Consider the following 23,641-nt stretch of genomic DNA (forward strand, 5'->3'; position numbering starts at 1 on the left):
TCAGGCTTTTAGAGGAGGACGTAATCTCAGCTCAAACCAATAGGAAGTAAGGACAAGAAGGCCAGAGCTAGCAAGGCAATAGCATGATTTATTGAACTCCAAGCCTACAGAATTAAGTCAGGGTAAAACAGGTTTTGTTTGTTTGTTTGTTTCAATACAGTGAGGGGGATCAAATTCAGGGTCTCCTGCATGAAAAGCCACTTTAGCACTGCATCATCTCCCTAGCCCTTAAAAGTGTAGAAATTCTAACTTGCCCAGATATGTTGGTTGAGTTTGAGTCCTAATGAGCAGATACTTTTTATATTGTTGTTGTTTAGGGTCAGTAAGGATCTGAGGTGCTGAAAACTGCGTAAATTAAATATGAAAAAAAAGTCTATTAGCTCTCTACTAAAAATGGTTTTAGGAAATCATAGAAATTGAAGTTGTTTTTTTTTTACCTATTCTCTAATTATATTTCTTGTTGGTGTTGGGGGCGATGGAGGATTCTGGGGATCAAAAACTCTGACCTCATCCCACAAAATATGTGCTCTATCACTAAGCCCTTTCATTTTTCTACTGTACTCTAACAATTAAACCTTTAAAAAGAATAAGTGGCTAGATACCTGTAGTTTTAGGTTTTGAAAAATCATATTGTATTCATACAAATTATTTTTACATTTGGGGTATTTCTAGAGCACTTCCTTGGTGGTAGGAGATTATATAAGCTTTTGTTCTCCTGAATACAGAATTTATGGCTTAGAAGCAGTTTATGGTGAAACACCTCAACATGGTATGTTCACAATATTGAATGATTATAAAGTCAATGAATTTCATATGAGTCGCCTGCTTTGTACTTTAGGGTAATCCTGTATGGATAGCAAAAATTAATTTTTAAGTTAATAATTCATGCTTAATTTGAAAAACATTTGTAATGATATGTATGACCACGTTTTCTCCTTACAAATCAAAGATGACTTCTACAGGTTGTTGGATCTTTTTTGAAAACAAGAATTCCAGCTGGTTAAATGAGACTCTTTCCAGCTGTTCTTGCTGGAGTCATTCTCAACGAAAGCTGCTGTGCTTTACCATTCAGTAAAGCTTTAGCTTAAATTCTTTTCAAGTGTTCCTATTTATTAACCACCTGCTGTGTCTTTTTAAATGCCAGTATCTCCACAGGGTTACAAATGCTTAGGGAGGGGAAAGAGAAATGTAGCTAGACCACATAAATAAATACAGAGAGAAGCCTGTATGTGAGACACCCTGCTTGGTTACTCATTTCGATGAATTTTTTTAAGGATGATGCTACTTGACACATAAGTCTATAGCTTTGTTGCCTCCCTCATGATAATGATTCTTTGGTTGAGAAATGAATTTGCATGAGCTGCCTTTATACACCCTATTCAAATCCTCCTACTTGTCTGTAATCTAAAGCAAGATTCAGTCTATCTTTTGCAATCTTTTTTTTTCTACCTTAGAAAACTTCTGATGTCAAACATAGGCAACAGACCTGTCAGTACAAATAATAATACATTATCCAAAATCTGTACTATTCCTACACTTCAAAATTTGTTTTTGATTGCATAGCACAACTTATACCAAAATTTCTAAGCTAAAATTGATTGCATATTAATTGATACTTTAAAACTGTAGAAGATCCATATTATACTATTATAGTCAGTGTTATATAATTGTCAACATATTCTTTATGCTTATCAGAATCCTATGAGATCTTTAATAAAATACAGTTGGTAACTTGTCCTAGTTCCTAGTTATCAGTGATTATTTTTCCGTCCTTTCTTCCTTCCTTTCTCTCTCTCCTTCTTTCTTTCCTTCTCTCTTTGAAGCTTAATGGGTCACAGTACAGATTTGACACATAGGTACAATCTCTCAGCTCCCTCTGATTGTTATTTATAAAACAGTCTCACCCCCCCCCATAATTATGTTCCTTGGATAAATTTTCTTTCTTTCTTTCTTTCTTTCTTTACTTTTGTTGCCCTTGTTGTTTTTTATTGTTGTAGCTACTTTTGTTGTCGTTGTTGTTGGATAGGACAGAGAGAAATGGAGAGAAGAGGGGAAAATGGGGGAAGGAGAAAGAGAGACACCTGCAGACCTGCTTCACCGCTTGTAAAGTGACTCTCCTGCAGGTGGGGAGCCCGGGGCTCGAACTGGAATCCTTATGCCAGTCCTTGTGCTTTGTGCTATGCTTAACCTGCTGCGCTACCACCTGACTCCCTACTTGACTAAATTTCATGTGCCTTGATTAAAAGTATTTGTAGGAGTTCCTTAATAACTGACTAATTCTTAGTAGTTTAATGCTAACTTTAAAATAAAGTAAGATGGAATGGTTGTAACTGTTTCAGGAATTGCAGCTGAAACAAACATTGCATGACTTCAAATACTGTTGGGTTGTCAGAAGTCGTATATATTGTTCTATGATTTTCAAAGCAAAAACCCGTAGTGACTTTACTAACAACCCATTATTTATTTCTCGCAAGATTTGTATTGATGTTAAGCAGAATTACAACTATTATATACAGCATAGTTCTATGATACACTGATACTTTTTTTTTTCTTATCATGGATAGAAACAAATTGAGAGGGGAAGGGAGGAGAGAAGGAAGGAAAGAGACTCCTGCAGCACTGTCTCACCACTTATGAAGCTTCCCTGCAAGTGGAGGTCAGGGACTTGAACCCTGGTCCTTGACCATTGTAATGTCTGTTCTATACCAGGTACACCATCGTCCTGCCCCCTCAAGTTGGTATTTTTAATTCCCATGTTAGCTTTCTCATTAAATGTTGTTCTACTTGCTGTATTCACACATATCCATTATATCACATTAACATAGAATTAACATAGAATTTCCATAAATTTCCTTAAATATATGTCCTATAGATCAGTTAATGAAATTTGAATACCTGACTTATACCGGACGTTGTAAAAAGGCAGTTATAAAAAAAGGAAAGCTATTCCACATATGTGTTCCTTAGAGTTGGCTTCTAACTTTGAATTAATTTTCTTTTGGTTCTGTTAGATATCTAATACATTAAGATAGGAATTTAAGGCCCTACAGATGTAACTTGATAGCACAACAGTAGGGTTTTTTTAATGAAATTTTACTAAAATGAGTTATCAGTTATGATCTTCCCTCTGTAACCTTGGGTTTTAAATAGCCTTTAACAGATCCAGCTGGAGAGTATTTTAACAGTCAATCATGCTTTATTTGGATAATTCAAAATGACAGGCTAGCATTTTTCATAGCTTGGCATAGTCTGAAAATACTCATGTCATTGCAATGGCTTCCCCATGGATTAGAGGTGGAAAAGGTTCTGTAGCAAAGGTCCAAAAATCTAGAAAAATTTTATTCTCACAATTAATTGACTTTATTTGGAGGGACCTTTAAGAAAATCTGCTAGGATGATAAGAATGAGAAATCTGATTGATACCTGTGACTATTAGTTTTCACATATGAGAGCAGTGTCAGTAGCGTATGGACTCAGTCAGAGACTCAGAGGTGGAGACTGAGGGGGGTGAGGTGTAGATAGGGTTCCGGGACTTAGTGCTCTGTGGTAGAAGAAATGATGATTAGTTGGAAGGTGGAGTACCCTTACACATAACATGAGCTATGAATCTGTACTCCTGTGGCAATAACGGTTATGTAGGTCAACATTTTCTCGATAAAATGACTGGGGAAAAGTAAGCTGGTTGATGAGCCGGAGAATTACAAAGATTGCATTACTCTCTAGCTTTTAAAACTCTTCTTATTAATAACAATAATAAAAATCCTTCCTATTCTTGTAGGAATCTTTTTGAAAAGCCAAAAAATACACAATAACACTGTGTTGATAATTTTATGTGAGCAAAATTAGACTGTTTTCATTCCTAATGGAAATCTGAAAATGAAAATGGGGTGGAGACTTTATCCAAATGGTCTTTAGTATGCCACTGTATTATACTAAGACCCGTTTCTTATAGCCTCTTGTTTTCCCTCTTTACTTAGTTCTCCCACTTAGTAAGTTGTAGAATAAATTTCACTATCCCAGTGATCTCCAATGAGTCCATATTTACTAAGTCTTGAGTTTTACACATTTCTTAAGGCAGGATATTAGCTATTTGTTATATAGTGCTGTGGTCAAACCCAGGGCTTCACAGATGAAACCATGAGAAGCCTGAACTCTGTGGTTAAGCCATCTTCTTAGTCCTTAAGATGGAATTTATTGTTTATTATTACTATTATTATTTTTATTGCTTTAATAATGATTGACAAGATTGTAGGATAAGAGGGGTACAATTTCATACAGTTCCAACCACCAGAGTTCCATATCCCATCCCCTCCATTGATAGCTTCCCTATTCTTTATCCCTCTGAGAGTTTGGACCAAAAATCTTTATAGGGTGCAGGAAGTGGAAGGTCTGGCTTCTGTAATTGTTTCTCCACTGGACATGATTATTGGCAGGTCAATCCATCCGCCAGGCCTGTTTCTACCTTTCCCTAGGAAGGGAAGAGCTCTAGAGAGGTGGGGTTCAAGGACACATTGGTAAGGTTGTCTGCCAGGGAAGTCAGGTTGGCATCATGGTGGCATCTGCAGTTTAGTGGCTGAAAAGCATTAAGATATAAAGCAGAACAAACTGTTTAATAATCAGGAACTTAAAGGTAAGAATATAGCAGATGAGATTTGGGGTCTCCATTTTGGAAAAAAGCTAATAGGTCTATTTTAGGTATATTCCAAGAGACCGGTGACTTTACTAATTTTTGCCTGAGCTTGGCAGCTAACATGCAGGTGGGCTAAAGGTATTGTCTGGGGACATGGTGTCCGAGTTGAAAATAGGACTAGAAAGCTGCATCAGGGCAGAGAGAGTAGCTCCCAAGTATGAAAAAAGTGTATACATACCATTAACTGTAAACCCATCAATCTGATCTGAGGCCCATATCTATTCATATTCAGCACAGGAGCCTGTGTATCCTCTGCATCCCTGTAGTAGTCCTGGGCTCGCATTCCATGGTCATAGGTAGGAACATTGTAGGCTGCATTCTTTTCAGGACCAGTCTTCCTTGAATGACAGAGTAAGTTAACCCAACCTTCCTTCTAAGATTGGGGCAGTTTCTACCATTGTTATTCTACATTGATGGCAAGGTCCTGTAAAGACCCAAAAGAATGTTTATGATGTTGTTCCTCATAGAGATGACCAGCAATGGTGGAGAGAGGGATCTGTTAGAGGTCCCATCATATCTATGTGGGAATCCCAGGACTACCTGACTAGGGCCCCAGGTGATGGGGTGGCCTAATAGTGACCAAAAGAGCCATCATTAAAGTATGCCTGTCTCTTGTCCTTATCCGCTTTTGTAGTTCTTACTTTATCTGACATGGTTGGACTTAGAGTGCTTGAAGGAAGTGAAATAGGAAGTAGGTTAGGAGGGTATCTAGGTCTAAATAGAAACTATTTGATTAAGTACTTTATATGGTGTGGTGTGGTGTGTGTGTATGTGTGTGTGTGTGTGTCTCCAGGGTTATAGCTGGGGCTTGGTGCTTGTACTACGAATCAACTGCTCCTGGCAACCAGTTTTTCCCATTTTTCTTTTTGTTGTTGTTGTTGTTGGATATAGGACAGAGAGAAATTGAGAGAGGAGAGGAAGATAGACACCTGCAGACTGCTCCGCCACTTGCAAAGCGAATCCCCTGCAGATGGGGTGACCCGGGGGCTCGAATCAGGACCCTGTGCTTCATATGATGTGCACTTAACCCGGTGTGCCTGACCCCCACATGTTGTCTTTTTTCAGGTCTTTCTGCTTGCTTGCTGCACTTATTGGGTCATTGCAAACTTTTTTTTTTTTTTTTTTTTTTTTTTTGCCATTTCCTGGGCTTCACCACTCTGGGATGACTTTTTAAGAAAAGGAAAATCACCACAGCACTAAAGCTCCCACCAGTGTGACCTGGTGTGTTGGGGCATGTTCACACCTGTGTCTTGCACCTATCAGATTACTCAGGCAAACTATTACGGAGCTGGAGAGCCCTCATATCTTCTTCCTCCTATCACTTCTCCCTTACTGGGAGTATGGATCAAGGTTGTTTTTAGAGTGCAGAAAGTAGGAGTTCTGGCTTCTGTAATTGCTTCTCCACTGGACGTGGGCATTGACAGATTGATCCATACCCCCTGCCCCAACCTGTTTCTATCCTTCCCCAGTGGGCCAGAGCTCTGGAGAGGAGGGGTTCCAGGACACACTGACGAGGTCATCTGCCCAGAGAAGTCAGGTGGCATCATGGTAGTATCTGCAAATCAGTGTTTGAAAGGAGGCAGGACATAAATTGAGACAAAATGGTTAATGAATAGGAACCAAAAAGTAGGGATATAGCAGATGAGATTAGGGATCTTAGGTTAGAAGAAAGCTAGAAAATCCATCTTAGGCATGTTCCTGGGGGCACACAGTTATGATAGTTTTGCTTGAGTTTGATAACTATCCTGAAGTTGGATATAAACATTTATGAATATAGTGTTAGTGTAGAGAAAAGGTCTAGAAAGTTGGATTAGGGAAGTGAGTGGCTCCCATTCTTGAAAAAAAATTGTGGATATGATTAACTATTTACAGCCATCCACCTGACCCAGGGCATATATTTATATTTAGCATCAGAGCCTGTGTAACCTCTGAGTTCCTACTGGCCTGAGCTCGCAGTTATGGTCACAGCTGGGGAACATTGGAGGCTGCACTCATTTTAGGACCAGTCTTCCTCGAGTCCCTCCGAAGGGTATCCTGCCTACCATCGCTGCTACCTATCCCTACCATTGCTGCTTTATGGTGAAGACAAGGTCCTAGGAGGGCCCACAAGAGGAAAGAGCCAAAATTTTGAACCATGGATTGTTGGGCTGCGTAGAGGGAACACAAATCTTTATTCACGTGGGCACCTCATAGTTGGGTGAGAGCACAGCTTTTTGGGCCATGTGGAGCTAGCAAAATGACCGCCTCCCGCTACGCACAGCAACCCTTCTCTGCGTCAGGGCTGAGGTGAAAAGGGGCAAAAAGAGAGAGAGAGAGGCAGAAGCAGAAGGACTTTTATAGGAGAAATTCCGGAAGTGACAAGTCAGGACAGGATTGTCTAGGAAACAAGGCACTCCGGGAATAGAATTTCACTCTTATAGGAATTGACAATACCCTGAAGGGACAACATGGTGGATGTGATGGTGTCTGCACAATTTCCCACAATGGATTGGTTTACTTAAGCTCTCTGAGCTTATTTAACTCTAAAGTATAACTGACTTATACTGTTTTTATAAGAGTGAATAAAATGTGCTATGTCAGCAGCAAATGCTGGAGAGGTTGTGGGGTCAAAGGAACCCTCCTGCACTGCTGGTGGGAATGTCCGTTGGTCCAACCTCTATGGAGAACAGTGTCCAACAACAGATGAGTGGCTGAACAAGTTGTGGTATATATACACAGTAGAATACTACTCAGCTATAAAAAATGGTGACTTCACCATTTTCAGCCGATCTTGGATGGAGCTCGAAAAAATCATGTTAAGTTAAATAAGTCAGAAACAGAAGGATGAATATGGGATTATCTCACTCTCAGGCAGAAGTTAAAAAGCAATATCAGAAGAGAAAACATAAGTAGAACCTGAACTGGAGTTGGCATATTGCACCAAAGTAAAAGACTCTGGGGTAGATGGGGAGGAGGGGGAGAATACAGGTCCAGAAAGGATGACAGAGGATCCTAGTGGAGGTTGTATTGTTATATGGAAAACTGGGAAATGTTATGCATGTACAAACTATTGTATTTACTATCGAATGTAAAACATTAATTCTCCAATAATGAAATTAAGAAAAACGAAGAAGATGCTTTGTACAAAATACCAGGCAAGGATTAATTCAAATGTGGTGAGATTTATTACTTTAGCTGAAACCTTTCAGTTGGGGCCTGGGGATGGTGTACTACATACAGTGCACACTTTAACATGAGAGGACCCACATTCAACCTCCCAGTTCCCACTTACATAGGGGAATCTTCACAAGCAGTGCAACAGTGCTACAATTGTCTCTCCTCCTCTCTGTGTGTCTCTCCCTCTCCATTTCTCTCTATCTCTCACCCTCTGTCAAGGAAAAGGAAAAAACAGCAACCAGGTAAGGTATAGTGCTGTAGGCACTGAGCCCCAGTGATAATCCTGCTGGCAAAAATAAATAAATAATAAACTTGTTAACTATATTTTAAAGTTTTATTGTAAGTGTATTTATTGTACAGAGTGCAGTAAAATTTAGGCCAATTCTTTAATATATATATATATATATATATGGATTTAAAATTTACTTAAACAGCAACTTCACCAAATAATTTTTAAGTGCCAATCACTGAATGACAGCTGGGATATCAGGTGCTGGGAATGCAGAGTTAAAGATGAAGACTTGAGGTCTCAAAAGTTTTATTTGAGAGGATGCATGTAAACTGATTTTTAGAATGAGTGCTAAGGTTAAAAAGGTGGTGAGAGATTAAAAAAATGTATATGATTTCACTTACATATGGCATATAAAGCACAATAACAAAACAAAGCACCATTCTATGAGCTTATAAAGATCAAAAGTAGTATCTTGTGCGGTAAGACATGTGCTTTCTGCTGAACTATCTTCTTAGCCTCCCCCAAGTTAGATAAGAATAAATTCTAGATACTATTGACTATAAACCATTAATCCCCCAATAATGAAATTAAAAGTAAAATAAAATCAAATCTAGAGTATATGAACAAACTAGCAATTATCAGAAGAGAGTGGGGAAGAGAAGCAAGGATATCAATTAAAAGATGTACATTTATAAAATTAGGCAGGCAGACAGACAGACAGACAAAATGGAAGTTTATTATGCTGGGAATCAAAGACTTCCCGGAGGAAATGGGGTTCTCAGAGAAGGGGAATAAGGCATAAAGTAGGGATTAGAAATTAACAGCAACCTGGCATGACTAAAAGTTATTTTTCTGGAACAACAAGGGCCCTAATTATGAAAAGTTGTATGTGTCATACTAAAATATTTGGATTTCATTTTAATGTTATTTGAGGGGAGAATTTAAAACTTTTTGTGCCAGAAAATGACATAGTCAAGTATGTTGCCTAGCAAACTTTACTAAGTCAGTTTTGTCTGTAAAATTGTCTCGTAGTCCTTTCTAGTCAGACACTGAGTGCTGAATCGATTTTGATATCAGAGAAAACAATTATCTTGTTTTTCAAAAGTCATGTAATGATGTTATTTGTTGAAAGGTATGAATATTGCCACCAAAATCTTTAAATTTTTGTAGCTCATCGCAAGATACAAAGTCTATCACATCTGACAATCTCATTTCTTAAACTATTAAAATATGAATCCAAGGAAGAAAATTTGCTTTTGGTCACTGTCCAAGACTCTAAGCCTTTTAGCACACTTGGCACAAGAATGTCACAGACATTTGTTTCAATGTGCAAGTTTCACATAGTAATGATCTTTCATCATAAGTATATTGCTTCTGACAGTGAACACTAAGAAACCACTGTTTGATGGGTTTTAGACTGCACATTATCCAGTTTATTTCTTTTCTTTCTCTCTCTCTCTCTTTTTATTTATTTATATATTTTTTGTCTCCAGGGTTATCTCTGGGGCTTGGGGCTTGGGGCTTGGGGCTTGGTGCCTGCACTATGAATCCACTGCTCCTAGAGGTCATTTTCCTTTTTTTTTTTTTTTTTTTTTTTGCCCTTGTTGTTGTTGCTATTGGATAGAACAGAGAGAAATCGAGAGAGGAAGGGAAAACAGAGAGGGGGAGAGAAGGATAAAAATAGTACTACAGGTATCTGTCTCTTTCCCTCTCTACCTCTTAACTTACCTGTCTCTCTCCTCCTTACCTCTTAACTTCTGTCTCTATACAAAATAAATAAATAAAATATAAAAAATAAATTATTTTTCTAAAAAGAAATGATTCTGGGATTCCAATCCAGACATATCTTTCTGCCTGTGAACTTTCACCTCTCTCCTTTTAAAAAAATTATTATTTATCTATTTATTATTGGATAAAGACAGAGAAATTGAGAGGGGAGGGGGAGATAGAGAGAGAGGAAGGCAGAGAGCCACCTGTAGTCCTGCTTCACCACTGGTGAAGGTTTCTCCCTGCAGGTGGGGACCAGGGGCTTGAACCCATTTCCTTGGACACTGTAATGTGTGCACTTAACCAGGTGCAAACACCACCTGGCCCCTTCTTCTAGCATTTGCCCTTCTTCCGTAGCCAGTCAACAGCGTCAGGTTGAGCCTGATGTAAAGTTTCGAGACCTCCTTTGAATCTGGAGAGGTGGCAGTCGTTGACTGTGTGGGTCATAGTCTGTCTGGAGCCGCAGGGGCAGTTTGGGTCGTCTCTGGCTCCCCAGCGATGGAACATAGCGGCACACCGGCCATGGCCTGTTCAATATTGATTGAGGAGGGCCCAATCATAACGCGCTAGGTCAAAGCCGGGTTGATGCTCGCAGGGGTCTGTGATGAGGTGTTTGTTCTTTACCTCAGCTGACTGCCAACTCTGTTTCCAAGAGTCTGGAACAGAGAAGTTCAGTGTAGGCGTAGGAGACCAGATTGGATGATGAGATGTCAAGCGTTGGACAGGGTGGGCGAAGATATCCGCATATATTGGCAGGTCCGGTCGAGCGTAGACGTGGGAAATGAACTTAGATGATGCCGCATCCCGACGAATATCTGGTGGGGCGATGTTGCTGAGAACTGGCAGCCATGGAACCGGGGTGGAATGGATGGTTCCAGAAATTATCCTCATGGAGGAGTTTAATTTGGAGTCGACCAAGTGGACATGGGGGCTACGGAACCATACTGGGGCACATACTGGCCCCTTACTCTTTCACCTCTCAACAATTAACTTTTCTTTCTTTTTTACTGATTTAATACCGATCAACATGACCATAAGATAAGATGGGTACAATTCCATACAGTTCCCACTACCAGAGTTCCTTATTTCATCCCCCTCCATTAGAAACTCCCCTGTTCTTTATTTATCCCTTAGGGAGCATGGACCCAGTATCATTATGGGGTACAGAAGATGGAAGGTCTGGCTTCTGTAATTGCTTCTCCACTAGACATGGACATTGACATACTCCCAGACTGTTTTCTATCTTTCCCTAGTGGGGCAGGGCTCTCTGGGGAGGTGGGTTCCAGGACACATTGGTAAGGTTTTCTGCCCAGGGAAGTTAGGTTGGCATCATGGTAGCATCTGCAACTTGGTGGCTGAAAAAGCATTAAGATATAAAGCAGAACAAGTTTTTTTAATAATTAGGAATCTAAAGATAAAGGCTATAGCAGATGAAATTGGGGGGGGGGTCTCTATTTTGGGAAAAGCTAGTAGGTCTATTTTAGGGATATACCAAGAGACCCATGACTACTAATTTTTGCCTAAGCCTGGCAGCTATTATGCAGGTGGGCTATAAGTATTGTCTGGGGAGATGGTGTCAGAGTTGGAAATAGGACTAGAAAGTTGTATCACAGAAGAGAGTAGCTCCCAAATACAGGAAAAGTATTTAAATATTGTTAACTGTAAAACTCATCAATTTGATCTGGGTTCCATATTCAGCACAGGAGCCTGTATAACCTCCACATCCCTGTCGGTCTGAGCTTGAATTCTGTAGTAATGGCTAGGAACATTCTAGGCTGCACCCATTGCAGGACCCATCTTCCTCGAGTGGTAGAGTTTGTTGACTCAAGCTCACTTTGGAGAATGGGGCACACCCTACCAATGTTGACCCTAACCTTGTCAGACCAGATAAGGACTACAAAGGCTGGATAAAGGCGAGAGACCATCATATTCTAATGATGGCTCTTTTGGTCACTACCAAGTCACCTCTTCATCCAAGGCCATAGTCAGGGAATCCTAGGATTCCCACATAGACACAATGGGTCTAGACCTCTAAGAAATCCCTCTGTCCACTTCTTCTTCTTCTAGCATTTGCCCTTCTTCCGTAGCCAGTCAACAACGTCAGGCTGAAAGCTGTCAGGAGCTGCATGTTGCTGGCTTTGAAAGTGACTGGGATCCATATGGATTCAGTTGGCTAGGAAGGATCGTCAGTTTCCCCAATGAATGGGTATTCACGGGATGCACCACGAGAAGGTCGATCCAATGCATCCCTCTGTCCACTGCTACTGGTTATCAGCATCAGGATCAACAATGAATCTTAACCTAAACTGAATGATTTGTTATTTGTATTACCCTAGAATCTTCATGTAAGTTTATCAAGTTCTTTTATGTATCCCATTTGATACGTGTCCCATTTGATAGGGTAATTATTTAGGGTAAGTATAGCTCTCTGTTTCACAGGAGGGAAATATGAGGCTTGGTTAATTGCCACAAATTGAACTTATTTTTAAGTGCCCTAACTTGATTTATAAACTTAAAGGAATCAAGTACCAAGAAGTATATACCTTTAGTAGTATATACTTGTATTATTCAACCTACTGAGTCTGAACACTCTTTATTGCTTGCAACTATAACAAAAATTTATTGATAATACTGTTCCCCCCCCAGGAGAAATGTTTATGACATTTCACACAATCCACTTACGAATTTCCATTGTGTTCATTTTCACTTATACACACTCTCCATGTACTGTTTCACAGAATGGTTTCACAGAATGCCATACACGTATCAACATATAAGATTTATAAACTATGGGCAAGTAAAATAGCTCACTTGGATTATGCACTGCTTTGTCATATGCTCAACTCGAGTTCTGGTCCAGCCCTTATCCCACTGATGGAAGCTTTGGTGCTCAGCTCTCTGACTCTGTGTCATCTCTCTGCATATAATATTATTAAAAGTTATAAGTTATCTATCTTGTTTTATATACAAGCAAGCTAATATACCTTTTAATTTATTTTTTATTATTTTTATACTTTTATATTATAGAATTACATGTCAACAGGGGTTTGAATCCATACCATTGCTACCACCAGAGTTCTGAATCTCACTCTCCCCACTGCAATCCATCACAGTTCCCCTAACATTGTAGACATGGGCCAATGATCTTCTCAACAACTATCTGCCCACATTTATACATGGTTTCCCCTTCTTTTTCTGATTCAGTTCTCTCTTCCCTTCTGAGCCACTCATAACATTATAGCTACCTTCGTATAGCCCCCTTCTTTTCCTTCTCTCTTTCTGGGTGCTGAGGGAGCTGGGCTGTTGAGTGCTTTTATCTTCATCCTATCACTTCTCCCAAGCTGGGAGTATGGATCAAGGTTGTGGGGAGCGGAAGGTAGGAGTTCTCACTTCTGTAGCTACTTCTCCTCTGATCATGGGCCTTGGCAGGTCGATCCATACCCACAGCCTCTTTCTATCTTTCCCTAGTGGACCAGACCTCTGGAGTTGCGAGGGTCCAGGACATATTGGTGAGGTTGTCTGCCCAGAGAAGTTGGGGTGGAGTCATGTAACATGGTGTCTGGAAGGTGGCATGACCTAAGTTGAGACAAGATGGTTAATGAACAGGAATCAAAAAGTAGGGTCAGAGAAGATGAGATTAGGGATTTTAGGGTAGAAGTAAGCTAGGAGAACCATTTTAGGCATGTTCCTAGAGCATACAACTATAGTAGTTTTGCTTGAGTTTGGAAGCTAGCCTGAGGTTGGATGAGAATACTGTCTGAGAGAATGGTGCCAAAGTAGAGCATAGGGCTAGAATGTTGGATTAGGGAAGGGAGTAGCTTCCATTCTTATTTAAAAAAAATCTGTGGCTAAAATTAACTATTTACCTCCATCCATCTGTTCCAGAGCCCATATGTAAATACATATTTATACTTAGTGCCAGATCTTGTGTAACCTCTAAGTCCCTATTGGTCTGAGCTTATAGGTCATGGTCACATCTGAAGAACATTGCAGGCTGCACTCATTTCAGGACCAGTCTTTTTCGAGTGGCAGAGCAGGACACCACCAGCATCCTTCGGAGACTGGGGCTATCCGTACCGTCATTGCTTTATGATAAAGCCAAGGTCCTGAGAGGGCCCACAAGACATTGCTCCTTATGGAAGCGACCAGTGGTAGTGGAGAGAAGGACCCTTTAGAGGTCAAGCCCATCATATGTATATGGGAATCCAAGGATTCCCTAATGAGGGCCCCATTAATCTACCTTTCTTTATGTTTTTCCTCATGCAAATAATTATTTGCTTCACTAGGCCATAAAACTGATAAGACTAGAATTTTGACTTATTGGTGGACTTTGCTATGCTTTCTTGTACCTCCTCCTTTTTCCTTTTTCCCATGGGGAGATGAAAGTGATCTATTCTCTTTGCTACCTGGATCTTTCTTAATAGTGACTTTTTTTCCTGCAGGTTTTGTGATGAAGGAACATGTACAGACAAAGCCAATATTCTATATGCCTGGGCAAGGAACGCACCCCCTACCAGACTCCCGAAAGGTATAGTGAGACCTCTTAGACAGTATTATATTAAGCTGTTCATTTTCTGCATCCAAAAATACTTTTTATATTGTCCTGTCCAATAGTTGTTGATCTTTTGTGTTATAACTTCACATTACAAGTCTGCTTTGTGTTAAAAAGATTTTATTTAGACTGTTACTCCTTATTTGCCTTTTTTTTAGCTAGCAATTTTCCCACTCGACAGTTGAGATAGATTTCAAAAATAAACAAATATACCTTGAAACCTCTTGGGCTTCAGAACATGTCATTAGCCAAAATAGCTAGGAGTGAAACAAATTGCTATTTTTAGTAAACAGGTGGTTTTGTTTGTATAGTTGGTTGGTTTGGGTTTTTTTGTTTGTTTTTTATTGTCTTAAAACATAGGTATTCAATATGATACCAAACTTTAGCTGGGTTTCTCACTTGACTTTATAGCCCGTAACTACTCAGAGTTTCCAAAATATAAGTGAATTTCCAGGCACTCTTTAGTTACCTAGACATTTATTAATATTAAAAGGAGTGTGAAGTTTATAGAATAGGTCTACCATGGCTCAGAATGGTGTCGTATAATGTAATAGTCCCCCTTATGTCTCCCTAGTTTGTGCTGTCACTAATTGATATCTGTTTAGCTTTCCTTCAGATCAATCTCAGACTCTTCTCTATGGGTTTACCAGGAAGCCGCTATCAAACAAATTTAGAAACTAATAGGGAAATGTGTTATAGATTTGTAGACATTTTGAAGATTCACTCATAGAGCAGATTAAAAACAAAAACATTTTTTTCTCTGTATTTTTTTAACAAACTATTAATAATAAGACTATTAAAACTCTTCCTGTTACAAAAATTCATTGGCACACTGGACTTTGTAGTCTAGTTGGTATTGTGTTTCTTAGTAACATTTTTTTTTTTTGCAGATACCTGTTTTCATATGGGAAGAAATAAATGTCCTTTGAAATGCTGCTAAAGTCTCCTTTATATATTTAATTAAAAAAATAAAAATAAATGTAAATATAAAATAAAATTAAAGAATAGATTTATCTACATCTGCTGTATAGTCAACAAAAATGTATTAATGAGGACCAAAAACAGCATAATGGTTATGTGCAAAAAGACTTTCGTGCCTGAGGCTCTAAAATCCCAGATTCAATTTCCTGCAGCACAATAAGCCACCAGTTAAAAAAGAAAAAGAAAAGAACTTATTTATTTTTATTTTCTTTCAAAATAAGTAACTTGTCTTCTTAAAATGTAGATGATTACTCTGTTTTTTAAGGGGAAATATGCCCAGAGAATTCTATCAGAAATGTAAGAAGGTGTAAGAGATTAGACATTTCCACTGAGTGTCTGGTTTGTGTTTATGTTCATTTGCTAATTCGTGACTTTTTGTAAATCTCAAGGTGTTGGATTTAGAGTTGGAGGAGAGACTGGAAGTAAATATTTCGTGCTGCAGGTACACTATGGGGATATCAGTGCTTTTAGAGGTAAGTTGTTAAAATGTTGCAGCTAAGCTAAATGTTAATAAATATATAGTTAAATATAAATTCATATACATGTATATTAATATAATTAGTATTTGCACAATAAAATGAAGACGGTGACATTTTCTTCTCTCTTTCTCTCTCTCTTTTACTTAATAATGATCAACAAGATTGTGGGGGTGAGAGGGATACAATTCCACACAATTCCCACCACCAGAGTTCCTTATCACATCCCCTCCATTAGAAGTTTTCCTATTCTTTATCCCTCTGGGAGCATGGACCCAGGGTCATTATGAGGTGCAGAAGGTGAAAGGTCTGGCTTCTGTAATTGTTTCTCCACTGTAAATGGGTGTTGGTAGGTCGATCCATACTCCCAGGCTGTTTTTATCTTAGCCTAGTGGGGCAGGGCTCTGAGAAGGTGGGGTTCCACAATAAGAAAAGAATCATCCAAATGAGGAACACAGTAATCATGGCTAATATACTGTCTACGGTAGCCATGATTACTGTGTTCCTCATTTGGATGATTCTTTTCTTATTGTGGAATCATTGACATAAGGAAGGAGCTCTATTTCCAAGGCAACCAATACTGGTGATTGTTATTTTTTCTGCTGTATGTAGTCAAACTTCAACTCCATTCCACATCCCTACTCTCTTGGTCATGGAAGTGTGAATATTAAGCAATCTTCTCCTTGACTTGTCAGCTTTTCCACTGTGCCTTGCTGACCTTCCTCTATATTCCCAGAAGTTTTCTAATTTGACAATGTCATTCTGCTAACTTCTTCTTCTTCTTCTAGCGTTTGCCCTTCTTCCGTAGCCAGTCAACAGCATCAGGTTGAGCCTGATGTAAAGTTTTGAGAGCTCCTTTGAATCTGGAGAAGTGGCAGTCGTTGACTATGTGGGTCATAGTCTGTCTGGAGCTGCAGGGGCAGTTCGGGTCATCTCTGGCTCCCCAGCGATGGAACATAGCGGCGCACCGGCCATGGCCTGTTTGATAGCGATTGAGGAGGGCCCAATCATAACGTGCTAGGTCAAAGCCGGGTTGACGCTTGCAGGGGTCTGCGATGAGGTGTTTGTTCTTTACCTCAGCTGACTGCCAACTCTGTTTCCAAGAGTCTGGAACAGAGAAGTTCAGTGTAGGCGTAGGGGACCAGATTGGGTGACGAGACGTCAAGCGTTGGACTGGGTGGGCGAAGATATCCGCATATATTGGCAGGTCCGGTCGAGCGTAGATGTGGGAAATGAACTTAGATGATGCCGCATCCCGACGAATATCTGGCGAGGCGATGTTGCTAAGAACTGGCAGCCATGGAACCGGGGTGGAACGGATGGTTCCAGAAATTATCCTCATGGAGGAATATAATTTCGAATCGACCAAGTGGACATGGGGGCTACGGAACCATACTGGGGCACAGTATTCTGCATAATAGCATAATGCCAGAGATGATGATTGTAGTGTGGAAGTGCTCGTGCCCCATGAGGAGCTGGCCAGACTTGCAATGATGTTATTCCTCGCGCCCACCTTTGCTGCAGTTTTTATGAGATGTTTGTGAAATGACAGAGTGTGATCGAGAGTAACGCCAAGATAGACTGGCTGGGCTTCATGCTGGATTCACCTATCGCCAAGCTGCACATTAAGCTCACGTGAGGCCGAGGCATGGTGTAGATGGAAAACAGATGATACCGTTTTTGCAGTGCTAGGGATTAGTTGCCATTTTTTACAGTAATCAGATATCAGAGACATGTCTTTCGTGTTTCCTCGAGGATGTCGAACTTGGATGCCTGAGTTGCACAGCAGATGTCATCGGCGTAGATGAACTTCCTTGAAGAAGTTTCTGGGAGGTCATTGATGTAAATATTAAATAGCGTAGGAGCCAGAACAGAGCCCTGGGGGAGGCCACTTGAGACAAGTCTCCATCTGCTAGACTTGTCACCCAGATGTACCCGGAATCTTCTGTTTTGGAGAAGAAACGATATAGTGTTCTGCTAACTGATCTGATAGATTTCCTTATTCACATCTTATCTCTGTTTGGTATCTAAGTTATAAAACGTACATGTCCATCTCTACTTTTGAAGTGTACTTTGATGAAGATCCCCCTGTAGTGAGGTCTGAGAGATTCTTGGCATTCAGGAGTGGGCCAATTAAATGCAGGCTTTCCCTGGTAAAAGACATTTGAAAGCAGAGTCTGATGGTGCTGCACCTGGTTGAGTGCACTTGTTACAAAGCACAAGAACCAGGGTTAAAGGCCCCGATCCCCTCTCCCCGACCTACAGGGGAAAAGTTTCATGAGCAGTGAAGCAGTGCTGCAAGTTTCTCTGGCTTTCTCCCTCTCTATCTCTCCCTTCCTCTCAATTTCTGGCTGTCTCTGTCCAATAAGTAAATAAAGACAATAATTTAAAATATTTCTTGGAAAAAAGATGTTAGAATAATTTTTATGTAATTGGAAGACTGTAATTAATACAGCAACCAGATACATGATCCATTAAACTCCTTTAACCCAGATGATGAACTTCACTTCTAAATAACAGTTATTCTTATGTTTAAACTATGGTTTTGCACTATAAACAAATATGTCTTTCCATTTTGGAACAGAACCTACTCCTAAGTTGCTAACTTCTCAATTGAGCTTCTGTGGTTAGCAAAGGAATAAGAGACTAAAGAGCCAGCATAATGGTTATGCAAAAGATTTTCCTGACCAAGGCTTTGAGTTTCAATCCCAGCACTAGCTTAAGACAGGGCTGAGTAAGTGCTCTGGTATCTCTTTCTCTTTATCAGTATCTTTGTTTCTTTGTTTCTCCCTTTGATTAAAAAAATATATATATATTTAAAAACTGAATAGATAATAGTTGTGCCTAAGAAGTAAAGACAGAAAATATATACTCTACAAGTGTATAGGGCCAGATGGTGGCGTACCTTATTGAGCGCACATGTTACAATGAGCAAAAGCCCCATTTGAGCCCCAGTTTCCACCTGCAGGGGGAGCTTTGCGAGTAGTGAAGCAGGGCTTCGGGTGTCTCTCTGTCTCTCTTCCTCTCTGTCTCTTCCTCTCCTCCCAATTTCTAGCTGTTTCTATCCAATAATAAGGGTTAAAAAAATAAAAAATAAAATCAGAATCAGTAGTGTCTAAGACTGATAGCTCTAAAGCATTGACATGAATGTGATTTTTCAAAAGCCTCTGAATACCTTCGCTAACTACCTATATAATGTAGCTGGTCATATTTAGACACTTCTTCACTCATACCTCATCCCTCTGAGGAACTCTAGATGTATTCTCAAGTAGCTTTTTTTTTTTTATTTAAGAAAGGATTAATGAACAAAAACATAAGGTAGGAGGGGTACAACTCCACACAATTCCCACCACCCAATCTCCATAACCCACCCCCTCCCATGATAGCTTTCCCATTCTCTAGCCCTCTGGGAGCATGGACCCAGGGTCGTTGAGGGTTGCAGAAGGTAGAAGGTCTGGTTTCTGTAATTGCTTCCCCACTGAACATGGGTGTTGACTGGTCGGTCCATACTCCCAGTCTGCCTCTCTCTTTCCCTAGTAAGGTGTGTCTCTGGGGAAGCTGAGCTCCAGGACACATTGGTGGGGTCTTCAATCCAGGGAAGCCTGGCCAGCATCCTGGTGGCATCTGGAACCTGGTGATTGAAAAGAGAGTTAACATATGAAGCCAAACAATTTGTTGAGCAATCATGGATCCCAAGCTTGGAATAGTGGAGAGGAAGTGTTAGGGAGGTACTCACTGCAAACTCTAGTGTAGTCCTGCTTTCAGGTATATATTTTGCAGTAGTTTATGGATACGTGTGCACATAAGCTCTCTCTCACAGAAACTGGTGTATATCTAGGTTTTGGGACTTTGTTAGAAAGTGAACCACCTGAGATGAAATTAGAGTATACTATAAAAGGAAAGGTCTCACCCGAGTAATGAAGCTGAAGGGTTGTCATTCCACACGTGAAGTGTCTGGACACAGTCTGAGGTGAAGCATGTTGAGGTGGCAATCGTTGCGTTGGTTAGGTTGTGATCGGCGGATGCAATATTATTTGGTTTGGATTGGGAGAGGCATACGGGAAAGTGGGCCCTATCCAAGGGTTCCAGTACTGGGGGAAGTAGGGGCTCTATAGTGGAGATGTGAGGTTCCTGCTGTCTTAGGGTTCAAAAAGACAAATCGATAGTTAATGTTATCATCACATTATTTGTTAATTGGGTTAACTTTGAAAAGTCCTTTTGTTATGGTTTGCTGTACAGTATCCAGTATCTTGTATATAGCTGTGCTATTGGATGCTTCTAATCTACTTGGTCTAGGCTTTTGAGAGAGTCCGCATATCAAATACACAGCCTATATATTAAAAAGATTCAGTTTGTGTTTTGAGAAACTTTGAGACATACAATTGATTTTCCCCCTCTCATATTAATTAACTAGTGATTTATATGTCTACATTTTGCTAGGAGTGTACATAAACACCATTCCCACCACCAAAGGACTGTGACCCATCCCTCCCGCCCACTCCCACCCCCCACTGGCCCCTTAAAAGTACCTCTAAATCTGGATGATACATCCCAATTTACGTTCTTCTAAAAAGAAATAATATTATGATTGAACATAGTTGAAACATTCCACATGTAAAGTGACAGGTCTTGGAGTCTTGTTACAGACATGTTAGGAAAACATGTTCTTCAGTATCAGTGTCAATGAATAATTGAACTTGATGTTCAAGTTCTCAGTGATATTTTAGGCATATATATTATCAACGACAAGCAGTGTTAACTACCAGGAAGTTACTGTCTCCCAGCACCTTTTGTTCCATTTGATATGTGTGGGGATTGGGATGGAGGAAAACACCGCAGCACTGGAACTTCCCCTGGTGCCACAACATTCTCATATGGTGCCTGTACTTCTCACCTTGACTGTGAACATGGTGAGAAATGTACCCTAAATGGTGAACCATCTTTTGATAGTTGAACCCTGAAGGCCATGTTAATCATAATGTGACAGCCCTGTGCTAGGGCTGGGTAGACTGATTGTTTTGTTGTACAGTTTACTGTATTCTGTCCAGAGAGGTAGTTACAAAAGCAGTATGTTACTGGACAGTAATAGAAACACATACAGAATATAGGATGTGGAGAGTTGGAGACTGGGAAGGGGAAGAAGATATGTTTGGAACTGCTACCTGAAGCAGAGATTTGAAAGGCAAAAGTAAACAGAGATGGGAAATACAAGCTTCAGACAGAAGTAAAAATGTGCAGACACACTGAAATTTAAACAGTCATTCGTGTCCACAGGAAACTCTTGGTTATTTGAGGATACATTTGAAGTATGAAATGTAAAGGGAGGTGTTGCAAGAGATAAGTGAGTGAAAAGTGGGAACCAGACCATAAATACCCTTGTTAGCACTTAATTCTAAATGTACTCACACTGCTTTCTGCAGAGTAGTAACCTGATTTGATTTTTTCTCTTCAGGCTTAGGCTTGAGTACATGTATAAGCCTTATGAAGAAACTTTTGCCGGGCTTAGTTAGGACTGGGAGACCCATTTTTTTAGCGCAGTCTTCTTAATATTTTATCTATTACTGTTCCATGGAAATCAAAGCGTAGTCTAATTAGAAATGAATGCCAGTTATTTGTGTTAGCATAATTCAGTGGGAATTAAGTGGTCAGATCAGTTGGCCTGGCAATGGTACATGCTGGTTGTATTAGTCTCACCCAGTTCCCAAATCCTTCTGCCCTTCTCATTTATAAAATGGGGTCATCATGGTTCATGCAGAGGTATTTAGAAAGTGCTCAATAAATGTTAGTTATTATCATTACAGTCTTTCTATGAAAGGTGACATAAATTCCCCTAAGGGGCAACTTTCTGTCAGAATCAATTATAATACAAAGGCAATGTTTGTTCCTTTTCAAGACTGGTTTAATTTTTCATTATATTTAGACACATTTACATTCCTGTCTGTCACAGAGTCAGTAAAAGATTCCTAGATATGCTGTCTTTTAGCCCAACAAATTTTACAACCCAAAATTCAATTAAACATAGACAAAGTTCTACTATACATTAGTCCTGCCTTTATGAAAATGAGGATTCTACCTCACTCCCTCCCTTTACCCCTGTTTTTAACATTTTTTTCAAGAGTTCTTTTTTTCTTTAAGAGAAAAATTTTGTGAGATTTCTATAGAAATTTGGTATATTTTTCCTGGCTATTTTGACCCATGAGGAACTAAAAAGAACTGACTTCTCCTTTCCAGAGTTTATGGCATTAGCTTGCTAGTCTTCAAAAGTAATTCATTTATCAATATGGAAAACCCTTGCACTCATTAACTGAAATTGTCACTGATAGTCTTAGAGCAGAGGTAAGGATCTCTCCTCAAATACAGACTCACACTGTATCTAAAATAGCAAAATTTCCAATTTGTCAGCTGTTCTTCTGACTTCTTATGCATGTATGAAAACTAGCAGAGCATACCACACACATACCCAAACACGCACACACACACCACAACACAACATTTTTTTCACCTCATTGTCACAATTCAAAGTACACATACATGTTTTTGTATGTTCCCAAGCTAGGAACATTTAATCATTTCTAACAATGGATATCTAATACTTGTTTTGTTAAAAATAACAACTCATGTTAATTGGGAAAGATATTAGACAACTGAGCTAAAATTAAGCTTTGTACATTAAAATTGAGTTTGGTGATTTATAATTTATGCTTAAAAGTATAAAAGTATGCTGAAAAGATATTTAAGCATAGGGAAGCATGCAGTGGAAGGGATGTAATGTAGAACTCTGCTGGTGGTAGTTGTATGGAATTGTACCCCTTTTATGCCACAGTCTTATTGATCATTATTAAATCACTATTAAAAATATTTTAGGGGGAGTCGGGCGGTAGCACAGCAGGTTAAGTGCAGGTGGCGCAAAGCGCAAGGACCAACAGAAGGAGCCCGGTTCGAGCCCCGAGCTCCCCACCTGCAGGGGAGTCGCTTCACAGGCAGTGAAGCAGGTCTGCAAGTGTCTGTCTTTCTCTCCTCCTCTCTGTCTTCCCCTCCTCTCTCCATTTCTCTCTGTCCTATATAACAATGATGATGATGACATCAATAACAACAATAATAATAACTACAACAATAATAAAAACAACCAGAGCAACAAAAGGGAAAATAAATAAATATTAAAAATTATATATATCATTGAGGTATTAGTTGACAAATCTATCTCTTATTGGTACTATTTCACACTTCTTCCTGATGTATGTTTCCACTCCACACCTATGGCCAAAGTACCAATATCATTCTACCATGTCTATTGGACTCCACTCACCCTTAAAAATATTCCATTTCCCTTACCCCTTTTAAACCTTAGTTCTGTAGTCACAGTCTAAGTTTGTTTTCTTTGATTATACTCCCTTGCTTTGTCTATTTACATTCCATTTGTTAAGTGAGATTGTCCAGTTGTTTTCCTGTTTTGCTTAGCATAATCCCCTCCACTTCATCCATGTTGTAGCAAAGAGTAGTATTTCATCTCTTTCATAGCTGAATGGTATTCTGTTAATTATTGACACCAGATTTCTTTGTCCACTCATCTGTTTTGGGGAATTTGGGTTGATTCTATATCTTAGCTGTTATAAGTGGTGCTACAGTGAGCATAGGTGAGCCATGTATCTTTTTCACATGTATGCCCAAGAAGTCTTCTCCTTCCACAGCTGAAGGCGTGAGGATGTGGGAATGCAAAAAGTGACAAGAGGAAGGGAAAGCAGAGAACTCCAGAGGAATTCTAATTCCACTGTAACTCCTGCTTCTGT

General features: G+C 39.7%; 1 protein-coding gene across 7 annotated transcripts in view; it reads left to right on the plus strand.

Moving 5' to 3' along the window:
* The window catches only part of PAM (peptidylglycine alpha-amidating monooxygenase), a 359,693-nt gene that overhangs the window by 239,402 nt on the left and 96,650 nt on the right, over positions 1-23,641 (plus strand). For all 7 annotated transcript variants that reach the window (XM_060201208.1, XM_007526805.3, XM_007526804.3 and 4 more), the window contains exons 6-7: positions 14,288-14,373; positions 15,768-15,851. In XM_060201208.1, the coding sequence (XP_060057191.1) occupies positions 14,288-14,373; positions 15,768-15,851 (170 nt within the window). The remainder of the gene's footprint in view (positions 1-14,287; positions 14,374-15,767; positions 15,852-23,641) is intronic.

This window comes from Erinaceus europaeus, chromosome 11 (genome assembly GCF_950295315.1).
Source record: "Erinaceus europaeus chromosome 11, mEriEur2.1, whole genome shotgun sequence".
In the NCBI taxonomy this organism is placed as follows: Eukaryota; Metazoa; Chordata; class Mammalia; order Eulipotyphla; family Erinaceidae; genus Erinaceus; species Erinaceus europaeus.